This window comes from Mus caroli, unplaced genomic scaffold (genome assembly GCF_978045245.1).
Source record: "Mus caroli unplaced genomic scaffold, Mus_caroli_1 scaffold_8, whole genome shotgun sequence".
NCBI lineage: Eukaryota > Metazoa > Chordata > Mammalia > Rodentia > Muridae > Mus > Mus caroli.
Genome location: NW_028227263.1, coordinates 2,136,886 through 2,158,858, shown reverse-complemented (window position 1 = coordinate 2,158,858; position 21,973 = coordinate 2,136,886). Strand labels below are relative to the sequence as shown.

The following is a 21,973-nucleotide window of genomic DNA, read 5'->3' as shown; positions in this document are numbered from 1 at the left end:
GTGAGCTTCAGGAATGGTTGTGGTTGGAGAGTCTCAGCCAGGCTACCTCTAGACTCAAAAGGAGGAGACAAGGTACCATTAGTTCTGAAAATCCTTCCCAGTCTCTTAGGGGCCTGTTCAGGGGGACGAGGAGTGCCATGAACCATACAGAGCCTGCCTGACAGGTTCTGTCGCTGGGACAGCAATCTATGAACTCAAGTGTGTATGACTCAGGTGACCTATTGTTAGTTAGGCCCTTGAAAGGTCCCCTCTGTTCATTGGCCCAAGAGACTTGCAGATCTAGCCATTAGGGACAAGTTCCAAACAGCTCTATAAAATGATCCATTCCTGAGTTGCTGAGTCTGTGACTTGGGGAAAAACAACTTGATAGGGACAGGCCACCTGGGAGAGAGGACTCATAAACTAGATTAGGAGCTCTGTGGTGGCCCAGGAGATAGAGGGTCCTAGTGTTTAGGTGCCCTCCAACAGACAGCTGACCAGCACTCAGGACCACAACACTGGGCCCTTTCTCCTACTGATCCAAGGAGTGGAGGGACAGCTAAGCCTATAGGGAAAAGGCATGGCTTCAGGTATTTTTACCTACATAAGGAGTTTCCTCTCAATTCACCCATGCTTCTTCCCAGCTTGCCCTCTAGGCCATTTTCCCTCCACCTTTGTAGATGTTTCCCTCCCCATCCCCCATTTTTGGATGGGGTTTCATATAGCAAAGGCTAGCTTCAAATAAGCCATATATCCCAGATGGTCTTGAACTCTTGCTGGCTCCAGCCCAGGTCTGCTTTCACAAGTAGCTCCTGTCATGTGCCTGGCTCCCTAGAGAAGGCAGCTGTGGGTTAGCGCTCACATGTGGGGTGCACACCCTCTGGGAAGACACCATGAACTCTCCTGAGCCCTCTCATCCCACAGCCTGCAGGCAGCCATGCCCTCTGTCCCTGGAATGGCTTGTCTTCAACTTACATCATGTGAGTGGTTTCAGGTGTGTGTATAAGATGTCTGGACAGCACGTGCCCTGGCTGTCAGTCTGGAGTGTAACCTCTAGACCCCTTTGTGAACTTATGTAGTGTGTATGTGCACCCTCTGGTGCCTCAGCTCACTCAGTGGCCCCATGTTCCCTCGTGTGCATATGAGTGTGAATGGGTGTCCTTGTCTCCATGTGAAGCATGTTTACAACTGTATGCCCACAGATGTAGACCAGGTTGGTCCCTTTAAAGGGTCCAGCTATGATGGTTTTCTATGTCCTCTGTTCATGTAGGGTGTGGATTTGTTTAAGGAAAGTGACATTGTGAGGAAGATTTCATGTGGGCATTTGGGAGAAAACACCAGGATGCAGCCTCTTATAGCATGGTACAGCACTGAAGGGTGGCCCAGTGGTGGCCTGGGCCCAGCTGTGGCCTGCTCTGTTGTTTGCCATCCAGGAAAAATTGACCTGTTGCTTCATGACCTGTTAACATACTGGCCAAAGCAACAGACTTGGCACTGTGGGGTCACTCTTGCTGTCCTTGTCCTCTGCTCCCCTGCTGAAGTTGGTCAGAGTGCTTGCCTAAGCTGTGAGCACCTATCTCTATGCTCACAATATGTACATATTAACTTCTGACCCCCATGCCTCTCTTGTCTTCCCCTCCTCTTCAGTGGCCACTGGGGAACAGTTGTGGTCCACAGAAGTCCATCTGGGAATGGAGTGGGTAGTGATGGCCGTGGACTTGGATAGTGTGGGGATCTTGAGGCTTCCTCTCTGGGCCTCATTTTGGTTGGAGTCTATTCGATGGTGTTCCCCAGACTCCATCTTTGTTGGGCAGAGGTTCACTTAGAGGTTCTCATATAGGTCTTGGCTGGGTGGTTGTCACCTGGCCCCAAGGGGTGACAGCTGAGGTGTCTAGAGTGATCAGACTATAAAGACCTTGAGTGGGCAGGGTTTTCCATCACACTGATCTTCCTTCACTGACAGCCTGATCTGGACAGTGTGTTGTGACCCCAAGGGCTTCGTGTTAGTGAATGTGACCATCCTGTTCTCCCAGCAGGCCCAAGGCAGCCTCATAGTATGACCTAGCAGTTAGGCACAGCCAGGGTGGGCCCCCAAGTCCCTCATCAGAGGCCCCAGGAGCAAACCTCAGATGTCAGCAGGGGGCTGCCGGGGGGGGGGGTAGCCCCTCACTCCTATTGTCCCACTGCATACCCTGGACGCTGCTCTCCCACTAAGAAGAAGGCTAGAGCCTTGTCTTATTCTCTCTGAAAAGGAAAAATAAAACATCTGGATCCCTGGGCTGGTGGCAGGAAGCGGCATGTCAGCCCCATCCTGGGGCTTTGTGGACCGCTGGCCTCAGTGGGAGCTTCCGGCCTCTTGGGGGCCAGTGCACTGCAACTTTGGTGGCCAGGAGAGGGATCTTTTCGATGGGGCAGGAAGCCTGGTCCCTGTGGGTGGGCTCTGAGCTCTTTGCCTGTCCTGCACACCCCAATCTGTCTGCAACCCTAGGGCTGTGCCATCTGTGGCAATCAGAGTTGAGGGACTCAGGAGATTCAGAAACTTGAACCAACTCACCATATTGCTGTTCCTGGTACTCTCTCAGAACCGCGCCTCACTATCCTGGTAGGCAGGGTTTAAGTTGGTCTCTTTTGTCATCAAGCCGCTGTGTTGGGGCTGGCAGGTGTCTTTTCTGAGGCTCTCAGCCAGCCCACCACTGACTGCAGTCCTTCTTCCTTGCAGGTCACAGTCACTACCATTGGCTACGGGGATAAGGTACCTCAGACGTGGGTTGGGAAGACCATCGCCTCCTGTTTCTCTGTCTTCGCCATATCCTTCTTTGCACTCCCAGCGGTGGGTACCTATTAAGAGCCCTCTCCCTTGTTTCCCACTCACCCTTGCCCCAACTTCTAGGCATTCCTTGAAGTAGAGTAAGGAGGCCTTGTGGCACTTCACAGAAGCGGCAAGGTACAGGGGAGCAGACTGGGCAGAACCTGCAGGTCTGCTCTATAGCCAGGAGTGGCTCTGTCTTGTGACTTTTCCAAAAATCACAAACCTATGTGTGCTATGTGGGACAAATGCTGGTTACTTGTGTATATCTGTCATTGTAGGTGTGTTTTATACATGTTGTATGTATATACTCTATACATGTGTTACATGTACAAGTGTCTGTATTACATTTGAATAGCATATATACATATGTATGTGTGTATATTTGTGATTCCATGTATGTCATGTATACATGTATATACCTATATTTGCACACATGTTCCATATCCATATATTATTTATATTTCATGAGTTTCTGTAACACATGGGAGATGATATGTGTTCAAGTGTCTGTTATATGTGCATGTGTGACACATATATATGAGACATGACACACAGTGTGTGTCCCCTGCATGGTCCCCAGCTGCAGAGTCAGTACTCCATCTCTGCCACTGCTGGCTACAGTAGCTATAGGCTTCTTGCTGAGGACAGCCTCAAACTCCCCCTCTCCTAGGGTTAGGAATCCTCTGCCCCAGGGGCACAGGGTGATGGCTAAATTATCTGACTTCCCACAGGTGGTGCCAAGAAATGTGTAGAGTCTTAGGTCTCTTCTAGAGCCAAGCTTCATGTTGAGTCGACTCTGAGAAATGGATTCTGCCTCCCCAGCTGGCAAGGCCAGGCAGGCTGAGCCTGGAGACTGCCCGCATGTGGCATCTGCTGTCTCAAACCCACCTTCTGATAGTGCCTGCCTGGCCACAGCCCTGGGCACTGTGCAAACCTGATATCCAGATGCTTTTGCTTCTTGCTCTTCCTTGGGACCCTCATCCTCTGCTGGGCACTGGCCAGCATGGCTTATGTAACAGTGGGCACCTTCTGTCCCTTACCAGGGGATACTTGGCTCTGGGTTCGCGCTGAAGGTCCAGCAGAAGCAGAGGCAGAAGCACTTCAACCGGCAGATCCCAGCCGCAGCCTCACTCATCCAGGTATGTGGTGTGCCCGGCAGGCTGTCAGTGCTGTGTACTTACATCCGTCTGGGTGTTGGAACCACTCCCAGCCATGCCCACTGCTTGAGAGGCATGGATCCCTTTGCTTCGGCTCTTCCCATGGTGAGGTGGCTCTCTGGGAAAGTACTCAATATTAGGATGATGGGTGGGCAAAGAGATGCAGGACCACCACTCCTCATGCTGTTCCCACTGAGGGCCGTACTTGCAGACTAGGGCAAGGCCTGACCATGGCTACGTAGCCAGTCTGTACTCTGCTGGTCAGCCTCAGTTTCCTGACTTCTCTGATCTGGGCAGAACCCTGGATGAGGGGCAGCTCTTCTCAAAGCCTGTAGCTCTCATGGTCTTATCTAAGCTTCTAGCACAGTTCTGGGCCCCAGCTTGTTCCTCTGATGCCCTTCCAGAGCCATTTACCTGGCCACTGACAGAAGCAGCCATGAGGCCAGCAGTTGCAGTTGTGGGCTTTCCCAGGCCTGGCTTGACCTCACAGCTTCTCATTCTGGGAAAACCTTAAATCAGACCCACTAACCCGCCTTGGCCACATTAACATAGCCAGGCAGTTATGTAATTCCTCGGCTGAGCACAGAGGCCACTGCTCAGGAACTGCATGGTCTGTGGACAAGACTCCTTCAGAAGCTCTGCCCACAGTGGAAGATGTGCCAGGGATCTTACTAGTGGGAGTTGGAGACACAGGCAACATGGAGTGTGCTGGGAGGAGCTGCAGGCTGCATGAGGTATGGAGCTGCCCATATAGGGTATACATGGGACATAAAGCCCTTGGAAGGGGCTCCAAACTGTCCCAGGTCATAAATATCCCTGCCTGGATTTTGTGTCTATGCTAAGTTGCTGTCATAGCGTGGGGCTGTCACTCAGAAGCCTTGCCAGCATAGAGAACTTTCAACTGGTTTTACTTTCTCATGCCCATAGGGCCTATAATGACAGAGCCACCATGATATGTCCCCATAAGAGGCTTTGGTATCTGTTCCTTCCCCCTTCTTGCACCCTTGGCTCCTTTAGGCCCCTCCAGTGTCTTCCTCAGGTCATCTTGATGTGATGACTATGGGGAGGGCATTTCCCTCTAGAATGTTGGCCAAGAGTTTCATCTGTAGTGACCAGAGACTCTTCATAGCCACAGTCAAGCCTGTGAAATCCCAGGAGGCCTCATTGCTCACTGGTCCCTGGGGCTCTACCCCTACACACCCTGCTGGCACTCACAAAGGCTCAGGCAGTCCTTTTCCGCTGTCCTCTGAGTCAAGTCTGGTTATCTAACTCTGCCTTAGTTGAGCATCTCTGTATGTCTGGGGCTTGTTCAAGGCTCTCTTTAGGAGTGGCTCAGGTGACAGATAGTTAATGCATGAGGCCTTCTCCTTCCTAGCCCTCTAGAGGGCCAAGCCTTGATGTCAGGGATGGGGCCTTGGAACAAGCTGGGCTTGGGGCTCAGGGAGGACATGAAGATTTTTTGAGAGGTACTGCTGAGTGGCTGGACCAATGAGCCTTCTTTCCTTTCCCCTCCGCCTGATTTCAGACTGCATGGAGGTGCTATGCTGCTGAGAACCCTGACTCAGCCACTTGGAAGATCTATGTCCGGAAACCTGCTCGAAGCCACACGCTTCTGTCCCCCAGTCCCAAACCTAAAAAGTCTGTCATGGTAAGCAGTCTCACTGGCCACCAGGATGGGAACTACATGTTAGCAGAACAGGAAGCTGGAGAGGCGGTGTGTGAGACTCTGGCACTGCCACTCCGTGTACTGCTCATTAGGGTGCCCACATCATTCTGAAGTCAGAGGATGTCTACTCCATGCCTGATCCCTGTTGACTTCATTTCCTCCACCCTTGGAGCCAGATTGGACTGCCAAGACCAGGATATGATGGGTCTAAAGAGAGTACTTCAGGAATAGGAGTGGCCAGCTCCATCAGCTGCTGTAAGGAAGCTCTTGAGAGGACCCTGGTGCTGGGCTTTCCATACTGGGTAAAGCAGACAGAACAGGAAGGTGTTGGAACTCTAGCCCACAGAGTCAAGTTCCAGTAGCTATGGACAAGAGTCCTGCAATTGGTCTGGAATAGTGAGGAAAAGGTTGGGACGCTTCTATTTCCTGCCCCCCCCCCCACTTGAAAAGACAACCTTCCCAGCATCCAACTGTCACTGGACACTTGAACTTGCACTTCCCTCTCCATGGTTTCACATAACCTGCTTGCCCACTTTCTCTGAGAGACCTCTTTAAAGAGGCTCCAGTGCCTCTTTGCTGCCTTGGCCTTCAGCCCTACTGCCCTGGTGCAAGCCTGCATATTTATAGTCTACTGGGTTTTTGTTTGTTTTTGTTTGCTTGCCTTTCTTAGGCTGTGGCTTATAGAGGGCCACACTGGGCCAAACAACCCCCGAAAACCCTCCAGCAACACTAGCACACTGAAGCTCCATTTCATCAATATCTGCAGGAACTGGAGCTCAGCCCCTTTACCCAAGTTCCCTTAAGGGTATACATTTCAAGCCTGGATTCGGGACTCCACAGGTGCTCTGGGGTTGGTTAAAGATCTGGCAGACAGTGCTCAGGAACTGCCACTCCTCATGTGGACTTTTTAGGTAAAGAAGAAGAAGTTCAAGCTGGATAAGGATAATGGGATGAGTCCTGGAGAGAAGATGTTCAATGTTCCTCACATCACTTATGATCCCCCAGAGGATAGGAGGCCAGACCATTTCTCCATTGATGGCTATGACAGCTCAGGTAAGCAAGCTACCATGTGTGCAGGGGCAGGACATTCAGTGCTGACCCTACAGCAGGGTCAACCTGGCTGTGGGGAGCTTCCATGCCACCTGTCCCTAGTCCTCCCCTGGAACTCTGTCCATAAGGCCGCAGAGCACATACACAGTCACTTGCCTACCTTGGAAACCAAGCATGTCTTGAGGTCTCTGCTACTGGACTAGACTTAGAAGCTTCTGGTGGCTTTGAAGCCATGCTTCTCTAGTCTGTTTCAGGTGGTAATCACTATGCAGTCTGTTGAGGGGATACCTACTACTAGTTTAGAATGTTGAGGGTCAGCATGGCCTGACCTGGCCACAAGAGGGAAGGTGACATGTGTGTTCTATTCACTGGGCTTCTCCTTTTAGAACCCAAGGTCTTTGTTTGAAAAATGGCTGTGGTGACCTCTTGGAGGTTCGCTCACTAATGGGGAAGCCCAGAAGTGAGGGTGGTAAAGATGAAGTCTCTGCAGGCCCTGGGGGGAATCATTGGCTAGCTGGTAAAACCATGAGAACATTTTGTTGGGGTCAATGTCTTGATGGACACATTTCTTATACAGCCCTGGGTTTGTATCTAGTATCACCATCCTATATCCCTGTATCTTTCCTTCCATGGCTTGGATGAGGCCAAGCCCATGGGACATAGTAATAAGACCGCAGGCCTGTGAAAGGTTTGCATGCTTGGGTCCTAGTTAGCTTTTCCTCCGTAAGGTCATAGTGAGGCTCTGTGCTAAGGGAACTCAGAGAGGTTAAGCATATTTTCCAGACCATGCAGTGAGAATATGGCATGTTCCTAGAAGTGCCTCTGGGTCACCAGTTATAAAGCAGATAGGCAAGGGCAGTCTTTTCATATCCTTCCTCTGGACTGGAAAGGGACCACAGCAGGAGTAAAAGGTCTCCTTACCAGAGAGATTTCTCAGGAGGTACAAGTGCTGTTTCCATTATGAAGACATACGGTCAAGAATTGTCCCAGGAGACAGGGCTCTGTGGGTCTGGGGTTTTCACATTTCTGGTCTCAGATGTGGATGTATAGTCTCCCGTTGGAGACTGGACACTCCTTTCAGTATCTGGGCCACAAAGAGTCATGCCCAGCCTCATGTGGCACATGGCTGACAGGAAGGAGGCAATGATGTTGGATGCTTGGTAGAGTGGGAACTAAGGGTTGAGACCAACAGTGTGTGTGCAGCAGTGTCTCCTGAGTTTATAGCATAACCCCCGGGAGACAGCATAGGTGGCTGTGGAAGGGACTTCCCCTGTAGTTCTCATATATCTCTAAAAACTTCAGTGCCCACCTCAGGGTAAATGACTAGCAGCTGTATATAACTCAAATTTGAACTGTTCTGATCTTTTCCTTTCCCTGAAAAGTATGGGTATCGAGATAGTAAGCTAGATAGTGAGCTAGGCCTGGGATGTGGCCCATGTCACCATATACCTTTTGCTCAGCATCTCCTGTGAAGCCCCTTACACTGTCCTGCTGCCTGTTTCCTCCCAAGACTGTATGCTAAGGCACCCAGTCCAGACATCCAGCATCCACAGGTTCTTCATCCTCTGACTCAATCTGTTTACAGACTATTACATGGAAGTTCCTCTTCTAAAGAATCTGGAGGTGTCATGAAGATGTACAAGCAGGTTCTCCGCAAATGTTATGCCATTTTATCTGAGGGATCAGAGTACCCATGAACTGGGGCGGTCCCAGGAATCACTCCCCCAAAGGCAGGCAGGAGAGACTTTGCCCAAGATGCAGTCCTGGGTGGAGGGGGCACCTGACTAAAAGCACAATAAGTCCTTGAGGTCAGGAGAGAGCACTTTTCCAGATGGAGAGGTGGAAGCTTGAGCCAAAGGCACCAGTGTTCACCTCATCCTCTCCCCCATCCTACCCTGAATACTTGCTTGCTACAGCAATGAGAGACAACCCAGTACCTAGTGCTGGCTCCTAAGATCCTGGTTTCTCTCATCAGAATCTTGCCTCTCATTCAGAACTGTTCTACTTACCTTCAAGAATCTCAGGCTCCATGGGAAGGCTTCATTTGAGTGTCCTGTTAGAGACTGAGTGTCCAGTCTCATGTGCTACAATGGCCAGGTCTTGTGCCTGGCAGGAAAGAGGCACTGATGTTGGATGCTTGGTAGAGTGGGAACTAAGGGTTGAGACCAACAGTGTGTGTGTAGCAGTGTCTCCTGAGTTGACACTCTATCCCTCCACTCTGCTGTCATGTAGGTGTGTCTCTCCCTTCTCAGACTTCTTCCCAGTGCCTGGGACCTGCCAGAATGTTTTGTGACTAAGTAGAATGCTCCAGGATCCTCCAGAAACTTCTAGCTCATTGGCAGTTGTAAGGACAGTTTCAGGTATAACAGAGGGTGATCAACAGTATTATTCCTCATCTTTCTTCTAACAAGTGTCTGGGCCCCAGCCTACCAAGTCCAGCTTGTCCAAGGGCAGCTGATCTGTGTCCCGTGTCATTGTTCCCACCACCACATCTTGGCAGGAGGGTGGGAAGTGTTCAAGAAAGGGACCATGGCTGTTCTATGCTCTCGAAGGCTATCTTAGGCATCCCGTCTGTCAGGACCCAGCCTGGGCCCCACTTTACTGAGCGCCAAGCTGCTGCGTCCTCATCAGATGGCATGGGGATTTGGCTCAGGGCTGGCCACATCTCCATGAGCCCCTGGGACATACTCCCCGCCTGCCCACTGGAGCGGGCACAAAGGGCAATTGTGCCAACAAATGCCCAGTGCCCCTGCAGCTCTGCTTCAGGGGTAGGACCATTGTCTCAATGCAAATAGGGGCTTTCTGCTAATGCTAATGGGCAGGTTGGGCGTGAGCAGAGGCGGCAGGGATGCAGCCCTGTGCCTGCCCAGGAGAAGCATCACTCGATGTTTTCTGAATACGGGGCAGCAGTGTCCCTGCCGTCCATTCAGCCTGCTTAGTGTTATGAAGTCCGCAGTGATGTCTGTGGCATGTTAATGAGGTGCACGAGCAGAGAAAGCAGCACTGCTTGTGGAATGCTCCCACACCGTGTCGTCTCTTTCTGTTAATGAGATAAGTCAGCCTAGTCCAGAGCCACCAGATTTTAGAGACTGAGCCACTGGTCTGGCCCCTCTAAGGATCTGGGGCAACCCTTACTCCACAGGTTACCTGATACACCCAAATCTCCTTACCCAAGAGACTCTTGGGAATCTTGAGCACTCTGGCATGGAGACGAGGTGCTAATCCCAGGCAGGGAGGGAGGGATGCCATCACTGGGAAAGCCCCAGAGTGCCTGCTCCCACGAGGCAGATCCCAAGCAGACACACTGACTTCTAGTGCCAGGCCAAACCGGGACTTGGACCTCATTTGTGTATGAGAACTAGGAAGCCATCATCTTGTCCTTGCAGAGGACACTCACCTGTTCATGGTGTGCAAAAATCTACCTGAATACTGTTTTTTTAGTATACAGTGGGTAGAAGTGAGCTGCAGTGCTGGTCCCAACTAAAGATGACTAGCAGAGACCCAGAATCATGTGGGGACCTCCCAAGGACACACATGTGTCCTAAGGACACTCTATGAAGCTCGCCTAAAAGATGTGTGCAGGGATGGTGGAATTGGACTGGTGGAAGCAGTAAAGTAAGGGGTCTTTTTATGGTAGCATTAGGGCCCAGGCTACCCTGCAGTAAAAATGGGTCTGTGCCTCCTGTAAAGAAACACTGTGGAAAGCAGAAAGAAGTCTACAACTCCCCCAAAGGCCCACCACTCTTGACAGGATCTTGTGCCTTTACAGGGGACAGAATGCTAACAGAGAGGGTTCAGGGGACCATATAGGCCTGAGAAGCATTGTCTCTCACTCTTGGAGGACTCAAGCCAAATGCCATTCAACTTACTAGCATCCCAGAGGGATTGATATCCAGGCTCAAGGAAGAAGTGCAAAGCAAGACCCAAGGCCCTGGTTGGTGGAGAAGCCATTGACCAAGTTCAGGCCCAGAGAGCCTGACCCTGATAACTTGACTGCTGCTGTCCATAGGAATCTTAAGGACTCACTGTAGGATTAGTGGGCATCTACACACTAGCAGCCACTGCTCAGGGATGGAGTGGGTACAATATATGCAGAGACACCACTGTGGGTAAGGCTTGAGTATTCTCACACATGCAGTAGGTCTGCTGATGTGTGTCAAGCAGCACCTCTGACTTCCAGTTCACAAAGCTGTTAGTGACAGAGGTGCTTACTGGATGCACTCCACTCCAATCCAGGCAGGCTGTGAATTTCTATGGCCCCCATAGGATTATATTTTAAATGTATTGCTGACTGTTGTCTCATGTGGACCCATCTCTTGAGCCCCGTGACTTCTGGTTGTGTTCTAGGCATACTATTAAACCCCCACTGACACACACAAATACACAAACACAGACACATAAGCACACATGTACACACGTACTCACATACACTTACATACACATATGCAAACACACGTATACATGTATACTCTCTCTCTCTCTCTCTCTCACACACACACACACACCCTTCCTGGAATGTGTTGCCCAGTGTTTTGATTTTATCTTTTTTAGATTCTTCTTCTCATTAGTTGTTCACATTGCTACCAGTGTGAACCTCTGAGGCTTGCTTGCAGGTTTAACTGGACCTCCTTTGTCCTTAAGTATAGGCTTCTTCTAGGGCTGGTCTTGGTGAGCATTCAGCTGCAGCTGGGTTGCATCTTTTAATTGTGTGCTCACTCCTAGATGATGATTTAGTCGGGGAGAAAGATACATAGGAATACCTCTTTGTGCATGACCTTTTCACTCCTGGTGACTGAAAATTCTCCTTTGAGTTTGGTGTTACCTAAACTGTGATGTATCAACATGGTGAATTTTTTTTTTAAATCATGGGTTGTGGTACTGACTGAATCTGAGGGCTTATGTCTTTCATCGAGCAGGCAAAGTGACTACTATATCTACCGGAAACCGTGTGTGTACATATGCTTATGTGTGGAGGCCAGAGGACAACTTTGGGTATCATTCTCAGAACACTGTCTCCTCATTGGAGATGGAGTCTCTTATTGGCCTAGTGTTCACTAATTAGGCCAGGGAACTCCAGGAATCTCAATATCTCTGCTTCCACATTGCTGGGATTGCAAACACATGCCACCACACCATGCATTTTTATATCGGTTCTGGAGGTAAAGCTAAGGTCCTTGTGAAGCAAGCAGTTTACGGACTGAACTATCTTTCAAGCCTCTGTCCTAGAATCTTCTGTTGGACCATCTCAGCTTGGCCTTGCCTATCTCATGCCCTTCTCAGGCTAACCATACTGCTACTGTTGCTAACTGCAGGTATGTCTCATGCACAGCCTTACCCGGCCACTGAGGCAGTCCTTTAGTTACCTTAGATTTTCCCAGTTCTGTGCATCCTTGTGTGGAGCTTTAAATCAGCTTGGTCTCAACACCTTGTACCTCTCTCATAGTTTACATCACAAGTTTTAATTTTGAATTCATAGTAATGTGCTTATTTTTGCAACATCTATTGATAATTACAACCTCTGTAGTGCTTGTAGTCTAATACCATCTGCTCTTTTTCATAGTAGCTTTTGTCTCTAAGGTTCCTGGGGGAGACCACATTACTCCCAAACAGGATAACCCAGGGAACACAATCGGGGTCCTTGGGGACTCAGATTTACACAGGATTTTGTAACGAGCTCATGCACTGGGGGTGGAGACTTATGTCTTAGAAAGCTGGCCTCTGTCACACAGGTCAAGCAAGGAACTTTGGTTTTATTCACCAGCAAGAATAGACCAAGACAAATGAATTTCCTTCATTTTCCTGCCCACCAGTGTGGGCTTTTTCATTTGCTTTGTTTATGTTTCCCTTGAGTCTACTCGTTTGCAGCCTCTATAGGGCCTAGTTCTACATTGGGAAGTAGAGGGTGCAGTTCTGAGTTACCACTTCTTGCCTCATAAAGATTCCAGACTCACCTTCTTTCTTTAGGGATCATCAGATTCCACAGGTGACTACTTGGGCAGGCTGAGTCACAGGTGAGCTGTTTCAGGCTGGATATGTTCTGCCCAGCTGCACCTGCTCTCTTACCAGCCCTCAGGACTGATTCCAGAGCCACATTTATCAGGTGATCCCAGAGGGACATGCAAGGCAGGTGTTCTCTTTCCACAAACTTGCCCAGGCACTTGCAGGGAGTGGAGACACAGAGGCTTCCTCTCTGTGTCAGAGAAAGTTCTCTCTACACAGGGGACCAGACCATCATCTACAGCAGACTTAGCATCTCATTTCTCAGTACTGTGGGCTGTGTTGACTGTGCTTAGGTCCTGGAATCTGTATTAGGCACTCATGTTACTCTGAGGCAGGTAGCTTATAGATTAGCCCTGGGGAACTCCAAGTGCGAGGCCAGTGCCAGCTGCAGAGGTAAGAGTAGCTCTTCTGTGACTTCTCACCATGCTGCATCAGAGCCACCAGGGTGGAAGGGCCAGGCCTGACTATAGGATAATGGGAGGCCTACTGCTCTTTGTACCACTGCACTTCTGTTCTGGGCCTCAGGTGTGTCCGGGCCAAGACTTAATGGAAACTTCTACTAATCTTCCCAGTTGTCACAAATCACTCGGCGGCCTCAGAGACCTGAGGAAGTTGGTCAGTACTTTTGGGTTAGAAAACCTCCCTCACTGATAGGATGTAGGCTATGGTGGGACCAATAGGAAGGTTGGTCAGAGCTTCTTGGGTAAGTTCTGAATCAGGTTCTTATCGGCATCACACCTGGCCTCTGGCTTTTATCCCCAGTGTCCTAATGACTCTCCTCTCAGGCTGTTCTTGAGAACATGACGCTACGATCCTGCCTTTTCACCTCCGGTTTATTGTGTCAAGTCTAGTCTGCATGACCAGTGAGTCTTGACCAGTGAGTCTTGACATCAGTCTTGACCAATGTGTGGGCAGTTAATGGCCCTTCCACACCTAGAAGGGTCATGTGACTTCTGAGAGCCCAGTCTCTTCTCATCTTTCCAGCAGTGTTCTACTCAACCATTTCTGTCTTGACCCATGGCTGGACTTTCCCATCTGACACATCTGCCCAATAGTCTACACACTATATTGTATATCTTTAAGTGGAAGATTTGTCCACTTTTAAGTTTTAAGATATATATCTGATTAGAAAAGTAGATTATATTCACCATGGACCACAAATACAGAGGATAAAGAATAACCATCTGCTGTCTTACGGCTGTTGTGTTTTGGACAATTGTCCTCTCTTGGGTGTGTTCTGAGCCTGAATCAGAACCTTCTTATTAGCACCACACCTGGCCTCTCACTCCGATCCCCAGTGTCCTGATGACAAAGTGGGGGCACCCCCACTTTGATGACATCCCTGGGTTGGGTCCACATTGACTGCTCAGTTTTAATCCTGCTTTTATCTACTTACTGTGACATGAGCATTAATGCCTGTCATTTTAAATTCTTTTGAAACTGGTTTGTGTTGTTTCTAGGCAAATATTTATGCCAATAATTTTGTGGTGTTCACCTGCTACATAGACTCTACAAACTAGTTTGAATCTGATGGGAAATTGACCTACCAGCTTTACATTTTTGTTGTTGTTAGAAATCTATTTAGTACTTTACTCTTTTGAACAATGCTGCTTCTGGCATTTAAACTTATTTCCTTGAAGAAGAAATAAAATCCCAATTGGTGACTATTTAGAAAAATAGTGATGAAAATAATCGACATCAGACCCTATGATGCATATGTAAAGCTTGCAAATTATTGGTGACTAATTATTCTGTTTTAATTATAGGAGGGGCATATGTACATAACTGCAGGTGCCTGCATAGGACTAGAGGTATCAGATCCCCTGGAGCAGGAGTTACAGGAGTTGTAAGCTCTCCACTGTAGGTGCTAAAAACCAAACTAGAGTCCTCTGCATGAGTAGTGTGCTCTCCTAGCTGCTAAGTCATCTTTCCAGCTCCATGAGTTCTTAAAACAACTTACAACTAAAACCAGGAAAATAATATGCATAAAAGGAGAAGAAAAAAATCTATAAGTAGTTTTGTGGATTTTAATGTCTTTATTATTAGAGATGGTACCGTTAGACACAAAAATCAACAGAAATGTAGATCTGAGCAATACTTTGAACCAAGTTGACTTAATTAATGCTGGTAGAGAACAGCAGGATAGATATGGCTGCCAGCTACACAGAGAGCCCATGCCAGGACAGACCATATTCTGAGCTGTGAAAAAACTTTATAAACTTAAAGTTACTCAAGTCATATGTTCTTTTACCACAGTAGAATTAAATTAAAAATCAATTAAGAAGATGGCAAATTCTGAACTATATGGAAAATAAAGAACATGTCTCCAAATAGTACAGGGTCAGAGAAGAAATCTAAGAGAAAAACAAGTGTTTTAAATCAAATGAAAGTGAAAACACAACAAGCTCTAGTTTATAGGACACTGCTAAAACAGTTCTTAGGGGACCACATAGCACCATGCAAGCACTTCAGAGAAGGCCTCAGACTGGGAACTATAAAACAGCTAAATAAACCAAAATAAGTAGACTAAAGGAAAATAAGAATTTGCGAGGGGCGTAAGAAACTAAAAACAGGAAAAAAAATAATGAAACCATTGTTGATTTTTTTTTTTAAGGCCAGGAAAATCAATAAGTGACTAACCAGATAGACCAAAGAGCAAGCGTGATGTCGCAACTTGTCAGTGTCAGAAGTGAGATACCCAGCTCTATATAAATGACAGGACTTAAAACTACAAAATTATCCTGTACAGCTCTTTGTTACTATATTCTACAACTTAGAGGAAATGGAAAATTTCTTAGGAAAGGTAAAATGCAGACAGATGTAACCCAATTATCTATCATGGATAATGCACACACACACACACACACACACACACACACACACACACACACACACGAAAAGCATACTCTGGGACCATGTTGCTTCCTGATGAATCCTACCATATGTTTAAGAAAAGGCAAACTCTGGTTTCTTTTAATGAAGGGAATTCTTTTTAAGTTCTGGGACCAGCATTACCCTGATAGGAAACACAGCCAAAAACATTATAAAGAAACATTATAAACATTATAAGAAAACTGTAGGTAAATATCACTTGTGAACACAAATCCAAAATTTTTAAGCAAAAGAATCAATTAGGGTTCAGGAATGCAAAGTTAGTTTGAATTTAATTAGTAAAATGAAACATTATTTTTTTATTTTATTAGATATTTTCTTTATTTACATTTCAAATGCTATTGCAAAAGTTCCCTATACCCTCCCCTTCCCCTGCTCCCCTACCCACCCACTCCCACTTCTTGGCCCTGGCATTCCCCTGTACTGGGGCATATAAAGAAAATTAAGCATATTAATAAATAACAGAATAAAGCCATATTTAACTCAGAAGATGTAGAGAAAGTACTTGAAAGAAATCTAGCAAAAAAATAATTATGAAGTAAAAAAATAGAAGCTTCCTCAGACTGAAATAGGTTATTGAAAAAAAAACCTGCAGTTAACATATTCAATGAACAAATACCTGTTTTCCCCATAAGTCAGGAGTACAAATATCTGGTGTTATGATTTCTATTCAACATTAAGTTGGAGATGCTTGCCTTTGGAATAAGGTAAGAAACAGCAAGTTGGAAAAGAAATGAAACTGGCATTATTTGTAGATTTCCTGGTTGTCTGTATAGAAAATCTGATGTGTCAGATTGGCCACCAGAATACATGGATTCAGTTGCATATACAAAGTAGCTCTGCAAAAAGCAATTCTACTTCTAAATTCTAGCTACAAGTAAGGCAGAATTGAAAACTTTTAAATACTATTCTGAATAGCACTAAACATGTGAAACATAGAAATCTATCTGACAAAAGAACTCTCCTTTGGAGCCTATATAACTATGCTGATGAAACGTCAAAAAAATAAATATAGATACATAATTAGGTTCCCAAATTACAAGGTTCAATAATGATTTCTAAATTCAGTATAAAGCCAGTCAAAGACTAGCATGCAGATAGCCCAGAATAACAAAGCAACTTCGAACATGAAGAAGGTTTGAGGATTAACACCCAGATGTATAATGTTTGCATAAAAACCAAACAGACAGTAGGGAAACTGGGGATCGGGTGGACATTCATATTTCTTGATAGGTGCTTTCTAATCCACATGTGAAGGTTATGTTAGGTTTTGTTTTGTTCTGTGGGGAGGAGACAAGATGGAAAAACTGGATATTCAGTTCAACCATGAACTTTTATCATTTCCCCAAAACCATGTCAAAATGGTCATAGAACTGAATTCAAAGGCTAAACCTTATAGGACAACAACAATATAGTTAAGGATATCTTTGACACAGCATCAAAAGCATGTGAGTATTAGGAACAAATTGGTTAGCCAGGCTTCTCAAGCATGCTTTTTGAAAGACACAATGAAAAAGACAGATATTGAAAGAAAGCATTCTGTTTTCGCATGCATTGCATGTGCACGTGGAGTTGTTCATGCCCATGAACTCACATGCAGAGGACAAATGATTGCTGTCTTTTTTTCCCAATTTTTATTAGGTATTTTCTTTATTTACATTTCAAATGCTATCCTAAAAGTCCCTCCCATACCCACCCCCCTGCTCCCCTACCCACCCACTCCTACTTCTTGGCCCTGGTGTTCCCCTGTACTGGGGCATATAAAGTTTGCAAGACCAAGGAGCCTCTCTTCCCAATGATGGCCGACTAGGCCATCTTCTGCTACATATGCAGCTAGAGACACGAGCTCTGGAGGTACTGATTAATTCATATGGTTGTTCCACCTATAGGGTTGCAGACCCCTTTAGCTCCTTGGGTACTTTCTCTAGATCCTCCATTGGGGGCCCTGTGTTCCATCCAATAGCTCACTGTGGGCATCCACTTCTGTGTTTGCCAGGCACTGGCATAGCCTCATATTTTTACAGCTCTCTACCTTCTTTTCCTCAAGCAGTCTCTCACTGAACTGGAAGTTCAGTGTTCCAGCCAGACTGGCAGTCACTAAGCTCCCAGGATCTGCCCGTCTCTGCCCACCCCACCCGCAGTGCTAGGATTACAACTATGTGCATTCATGCCAGTTTTTTTTTTTTTTAAGTGTGGATGCTGGGGATTTGAACACCAGTTTCCATGTTTGCACATCAAACATTATTGCTCACTGACCCACTATCCCAAACCTGAAAATATTTTACAACCTGATACCTAAAAAAGAATTTATATTCAGAATATGTGATGGACACTTTAAACTGAAAACTCACACATTACAAAAATGGGTAAATTGTTTAAATCAACACTTCATAGCAAGGAAGACATATAGGGAAGCATGTAAGACAATGTCCACCATCATTAGTTATTGGAGAAGTGCACAAAGGTAGACTCTACTTCATAACTACTAATTGCCTAAAATTAAGGAGATTTACCAGGTACTGGTGAGGACATGAAAGAACTCAACCACTTGTATGTCATGTCATGGTCACAGTGATTCAGGAACACTGAAAAACAATTTAATGGTTTCTTCTCTCTCTCTCTCTCTCTCTCTCTCTCTCTCTCTCTCTCTCTCTCTCTCTCTCTCTCTCTCTCCATTTGGAAACATTCCAAAAGCAGTCAACATTTGAGTAGAGAGGTTTTGTTTTGTTTTTTTTTTTCAAAGTTGTTCTGTGTCCATACAATGGAATACTACTCAGAAGTACAAAGGAATGAACTATTGATACACCTAACATGGATGAATCACCACGTAATTACAGTGAGTGAAAGAAGCCAGACAAAGAGTTCATACTGTCGTCTTCTCTTACCACAGCACTCTAGAAAATGAAGTCTAACCTAGAGTGACAGAAAGGTCAATAATTACCGAGGGGTGGAGCAGTGGTAGGGGAAGTCCAAAAGGGCAAGAGGAAGCTCCTGGGAGCACTGGATATGCTCATTACCTTAATTGTGGCAGCGATTTCAACACATGTCAAAAGTTACCAAATCCTACAATTTAAACACGTGCCTTTTATTATATGCCAGCTGTACCTCAGCAAAGCTGGTAATAGAATATATAAAATTTGCACAGCAAAAAAAAAAAAAAAAAAAAAACCACCAAAAATAAAATTTAAGTGTTAACCTGGGGAAACAGTTGCCACCCATATTGTAGACACAGAGTGAATTATTTACATTAAAATTTTCAAAGCTCTTTATATTAAAAGGATGAAAGATTTTTTTAAAAAGGAAATGCTACTGATTCCAGGGGGAAAAAATGCCAGACTGTTTCACTTATGATAGAGTGCAAATATAAGCAAGGGTTGTTTCTTTGATTATTAAGTAAGACACCAATAATACTCCATTGGTGAATATATAGGGAAACTTAGCCTTAGTCATTAATGTTGGAAGAAAAGAGTGATGCAATCTCACTATCTAAAGTAAAACTGTACACAATCTTCAACTCTTCTATAAATTGATTCTATACATTTGAAAGCTGTTTTTGTCTGGAGATACTGATGCTATGATTGCTAAGTAGCAAAACAATGCAAATTGCTAATATATCCATCTATGAAGATCTGCTTATTTGCTGGGGATCTATCAGTCATTAAAACTGTGAGAATGGGCTTTTTCTTTCTTTCTGCAGTATGAAGGACAGCCCTGATATCTGATCCTACAAGTTACAGAATCTCTTGGCTCAGCAGTGTGTGACAGGTTCCACCATGTCTTTGTGAATGCAGTGTCATGCAGTTCAAGATCTGTCTGCTTGTGTTCCAAAATAGTTTGAAAACATTAGAATGATGGTCTCTTTAAAGGTTAAGCAGTGGCTGGCAGTATGGCTCAGTGAATAAAGATACCTGCTGCCAAGCCTGCTCGAGATACCTGAGTTTGATAACTGGCACCTACATGTTGGAAAAAGAGAGCCAATTCCTACACGTTCTCTTTTGGCTTCCACACACATGCTGTGATGTGCACACACTACCACCACCCTGCATGCACATGTGACCACATGCACATACAATAAGTGTAAAATCTTTTAAATTTACACAGAACAAAATTGTATAACCATCTGGACCTAATACGAAATTGTAATTGCTTTTAGTCTTTTCTGCAGTAATGTATTCTAAATTAGTTTAGTGCGTGTTTTCAGGGATAATTTATTCATTGCTATGTAATTTCCTGAAGCATTTCAACTGTGTTGACACTTGGTAGCAAATAATTTTCTTTCAGTAGTTTATGCTCTTTTCTATAAATTTTTCTTGCCTGTGCTTTTATAGTTTTGCTTTTTTCTTAGTCAAGTTCATGAGAAATTTAGTAATTCTGTTAATTATTAAAATATTATGTTTATTATCTTATCAGAAAATTACCTTTGTCTATATTTGTTTTCTTCTTAGTCATCTTGGACTATAATATCTATTAATTCCATCTTCCTAATTATCTTTAATTTATGTATTTTCTTTTAAAACTTAATTAAGGGTAATATTTAGTTCACTTATTTAAAGTCCCTTTACCAAGAGACATTTTAAGAGTTATAATTTTTCCTCTGATCACAGCTTTAGCTGTGATATGTAGGACTTGGTATGAAATATGACCAATTTCATTCCCTTTTTTGATAATTTTTTGTGTTTTGTTTTTTCGCTTTAATCTAGAGCTCTTTTTAAATGTTTGCTTAATTTTTAAGCAATACATTTTTATCACCATTATTTATTTCCTATTTAATAGGCTTCCAGTGAAAGCATGCAGTCTGTGAAAGCTCCAGTTTTCTTAAAAGAGCTCCTTTGCAGCATCAAAGTCTGAAAATAAGACCAGTGCTTTTATAATTTGTAACTTGGGATGTGACCTGTTCCACCCACCTAAGTTAAAAACATACCTTCTCTATTTGAGGGGCTCAGATTTGTTTGTATAAACAGATAAAATACATGATGATGGATTATACATACATCCATATATATTTACTTATTTATTTAATTAGTTGGATTTCTTTTTCCCTCTATTTATTTTACCCCAACTGAAATAGCAATTTTCCAACTGTAATAGTGAAATTAAATCCTTCCTTTACAGCTCTGCTTTTTAAAAATGTAGGCAAATTCGTAGTGTACAGGGGCACTACTTACAGCTATGCTTCTTAAGACCACAACCCTTTCCCACTATTTATTATTATGTGACCCTGATCCATCTACTTTTTATGCCTCTATTACACATCAATGAAATCAAGTTTCCAACGGTGGGGCCAGCTCACTAAGTAAAGGTACTTTCTGCCAAGACTGATGACCTGAAACCAATTCCCTGCATCCATATGCTATGAGGAGAAAAATGGTTACTGGAAGTTGTTCTCTGGCATACACACACACACACACACACACACACACACTGTAGCATATATGTGCCCATACACATATGCATGTGTGCACACACATGTACACACAAAAAATAAAGTAAAATATAATTTTAAAACAATGGTAAGAAAAGTCTATCTGTCTACTGCAAGAATTACCACAGTGAACAAATATGAGGATGTCGGTTTCTACCCTGCATACAGTGAAAACTCTGGTGTCTGTCTCCTCAGATTTAACACCAAGCTGCATCAATGCCAGCCTTAATCTCTCCTATCAGACAACTCTGTGCTCCATAATCTTCTATTTTATTCCTCATGCCACAAATCTTGGGGGGAGGGGGAAAAAGGGGTATTTTTTCTTAAAAATTTTATTAATTACTTATGCTCTTAGATTTACAGCTGACTATATTGTATATAAACAATCTTTTTCTGCATGTTTCTCCTCTGTTGCCTACATTGATTAACAATGATTTTATTCTCTAATGTTTTCCTGATGTTCATATAATACACAGTGAAATAAACCATACATCTCACAAAGAGACCTTATTGTTGTCTTTGAAACACATGGAAGGCACAGCATGCATGCTTTTCTGCCCCTTGCTTTTTTTTACAGTCATACTACTACAGCTTCCTCTGAGTCAGGAACAATTCTGTTTATCTCTCACTTCTATTTAAATCTTAGAGTCTCTCCTTCATTCTCCCTTGTATGCCTATACCATGATATTCTTCGTTGCTTGAAATATATTTTGCTTTAGGTTTAAGCTAGTTTTCTAAAAGTTAAACTTAAACTCACTTCCCAGTATAAAGGCTTTTATTTCTATGCAGTGAATTCACAAACTTCATTTGCCAGGGTTGTCAAAAACAAATGCTGAATCAAGAGGCTTCTCAAAAAGCAGGAGCCCACAAGACTGAGATTGGAGTGCCAGCAGGTTGCTTTTCTCTTAAAACCTCTCTCCTTAACTCCCAGATGGCCAATATATCCCTGTGTCTTCTGTCTATACAGCCACACTTTGGGACTCTTTCTGTATCCCAAT

The 21,973-nt window shown here is 44.9% G+C and overlaps 1 protein-coding gene and 1 long non-coding RNA gene across 4 annotated transcripts in view; one reads left to right on the top strand and one right to left on the bottom strand.

Moving 5' to 3' along the window:
- The window catches only part of Kcnq1 (potassium voltage-gated channel subfamily Q member 1), a 318,171-nt gene that overhangs the window by 82,603 nt on the left and 213,595 nt on the right, over positions 1 to 21,973 (top strand). For all 3 annotated transcript variants that reach the window (XM_021166795.2, XM_029479748.2, XM_085841141.1), the window contains exons 7-10: positions 2,699 to 2,809; positions 3,832 to 3,927; positions 5,471 to 5,593; positions 6,523 to 6,664. In XM_021166795.2, the coding sequence (XP_021022454.1) occupies positions 2,699 to 2,809; positions 3,832 to 3,927; positions 5,471 to 5,593; positions 6,523 to 6,664 (472 nt within the window). The remainder of the gene's footprint in view (positions 1 to 2,698; positions 2,810 to 3,831; positions 3,928 to 5,470; positions 5,594 to 6,522; positions 6,665 to 21,973) is intronic.
- Positions 16,031 to 21,973, bottom strand: part of LOC147002813 (uncharacterized) — an 87,776-nt gene continuing 81,833 nt past the window's right edge. The window contains exon 4 of the long non-coding RNA XR_015047782.1: positions 16,031 to 16,833. This is a non-coding gene — a long non-coding RNA (uncharacterized LOC147002813). The remainder of the gene's footprint in view (positions 16,834 to 21,973) is intronic.